Below are 2,073 nucleotides of genomic sequence, written 5' to 3'. Positions count from 1 at the left end.
TCAGTATCTATACTTACCTGCATCGAACAATTTGCAATATGTCACGGACTCCTACTACTATGCCCGAATTATTTTAAGAACGAGTTATCTTCCCTTAACCCACTCTCTAATACCCAACATCCGGGTAGGCCTACCTCAGTTTATGTTCGGGCAGTCATTTTGGTTTCACTCCGGTGAAATTTTTTGCAGGCATTTACCTACTACTTTGCATATATCGTTCAAATAATTTATTTAACTTGTATTTCCAAAGTTTTTAATCGCTGTTGTGCTTTTTAGCCGCGGTTTGGTTTGTGTTTATTGTTTATTTTACCGTGTATCTCTTAGGCCAGTACCGACCACGTGTAGTACGTAATTGGTAAGCATGGCGGACGAGTCTTACAAGGAATGCAAGCGGTGCCACAAAGAGATGTCTTGCATTGACGATCATGAAGAAAGTTATCGGCATCGTTCATGCTCTGATGCTAGTCCTTGTAGGATATGTAAAGGTTGGTCAAAAGACAAACGAACTGCGGTCACGCGCATGATAGAAAAGCATAAACAAAAGAGCAAGAAATCTGCCACAGTTTCCAAAGCCCCCGAGGAAAGAAAGACAGTGACACAGTCGAAGACGGCGTCACAGTCTGAGGCTTCTAGAAGTAAGAAAGTCGCTCTGCCGGGGGATAGCTCTCAGAAGAATATTTCACGTCATCAAGCAGCTGAGCCTGCTGTGGAAATTCGGGATGTTCTGTCCTCAGAACAAATTCCTATGGCAAGCAAGGAACCTGTTATGGTCAGTCATTCCTATGACTTATTGGACCACTGTTCGGCCGTTCCGTCCTCGGAACACGAGAGCCCTCACTCTAGGCCAGGTCATTTCTATGACCAATCAAGCCAGAATATTGCAACTCCTGTTGAATTTTCCCTCCATTTAATATGGATCACACAGCAGTGGCATCACAAGGGCAAATGCCCTTCATGTTTCCCCCATGGATGATGGGAAATATGCAGGAAATTATAGATAAAAGAGCATCTGAATTATTGTCAAAACAAGTGCCTTCTGAGGTACCTAAGTCCAGAAGCTAACCTGACACTAAGCACAAGAGATTCGACAAGTTCCAACGATTGTCAGATAGAGTTTCGGATTCTTCCGAAGAGTCTGAGAATGAAAGAGATGTTGTTCGCATTACAGAGTCATCAAATGAGTTTGATGATGTAGAAAATCGCTCCGAGACTGGTCAATCAACTTATTCTGCTCCATGTACCTCGAAAGTTGACTGGAAATGCTTTGTATCTCGAGTGGCAACAGATTTAAACATTCCTATAAAGGAAAAAGCAGGAGAGACAGAGTACAAGTCTTATGTTGCCGAGCATCTGTTAATGCCTAGGGAGGCTAAACAAGGTGGTCTGCCTTTGGAAGGCTCAATTGTACACATATTAGAAGAGGTTGATAAGGAATGGCAGGACAAGGGAAAGATTAGATGTTTTCGGTCACATGACGACCAAAAATATGTTGTGGAGGAGGATCACTTTAAAAAGTTTTTTACTTCCCCACAGTTAGATGAGAACATTGAAGAAGGCATCATGAGTTCTGCTGAGTCAAGAAGCCAAAAGAGTGCTATGCCTTACAAGTTTAACAACAAGACATTTGAGTCTACAAACAATGAGATAAGAAGATTAGATATGAGTTCTAGACTCTTGCTTAGACAGATGTCTTATGGCTCATTGATTACTACATACTTGGACAAAGCAGTGTCTGATGAAGACAGGCAAGAGGCTGTTCAGGCTCTATCACAGCTATTCCAGTCAATGGCAGATGTGACTGCCAGAGTGATGTTAAACTCTGTTACTATGAGAAGAGGTCTTTATCTTAAAGACATGGCTTTCAAGAATAAAGCAACTGAGAATAAATTACTGTGTCAGTCTGCAATTGGCCCAAAACTGTTTGGGGGAAAGTTTTTTGAAGTGTTGCATAGCAGTGCAGAAAATCTTAGGGATGCCAAGGAAACTCAACATCTCAGAGATTTAAAGCATAAGGACTTGAAGAGGAAGCCTGATGACTCTAGATCGACAAAGACCTCTGATAAGTCAGGATAA

The 2,073-nt window shown here is 41.9% G+C and overlaps 1 protein-coding gene across 1 annotated transcript; it reads left to right on the top strand.

Moving 5' to 3' along the window:
* Positions 1-361: 361 nt before the first annotated feature.
* LOC134279736 (uncharacterized) lies at positions 362-2,073 on the top strand. Its single transcript, XM_062762149.1, has 2 exons — positions 362-941; positions 1,109-2,073. The coding sequence occupies exons 1-2, from the start codon at positions 362-364 to the stop codon at positions 2,071-2,073; spliced, it is 1,545 nt and encodes a 514-aa protein (XP_062618133.1).

The sequence above is a fragment of the Saccostrea cucullata genome, unplaced genomic scaffold (assembly GCF_032062105.1).
Source record: "Saccostrea cucullata isolate Sc308-1 unplaced genomic scaffold, CSIRO_AGI_Scuc_v1 ctg6274, whole genome shotgun sequence".
Classification (NCBI taxonomy): Eukaryota; Metazoa; Mollusca; class Bivalvia; order Ostreida; family Ostreidae; genus Saccostrea; species Saccostrea cuccullata.
Note: the sequence above shows the minus strand (reverse complement) of the source record. Positions and strands in the feature narration are given on the sequence as shown.

Bases quoted from the DNA above. Each gene is read 5' to 3' on its own strand.
- LOC134279736 (XM_062762149.1), top strand. From the start codon at position 362: ATGGCGGACGAGTCTTACAAGGAATGCAAGCGGTGCCACAAAGAGATG. The intron at 942-1,108 runs GCAAATGCCCTT...AACGATTGTCAG, and splicing joins ACAGCAGTGGCATCACAAGG to ATAGAGTTTCGGATTCTTCC.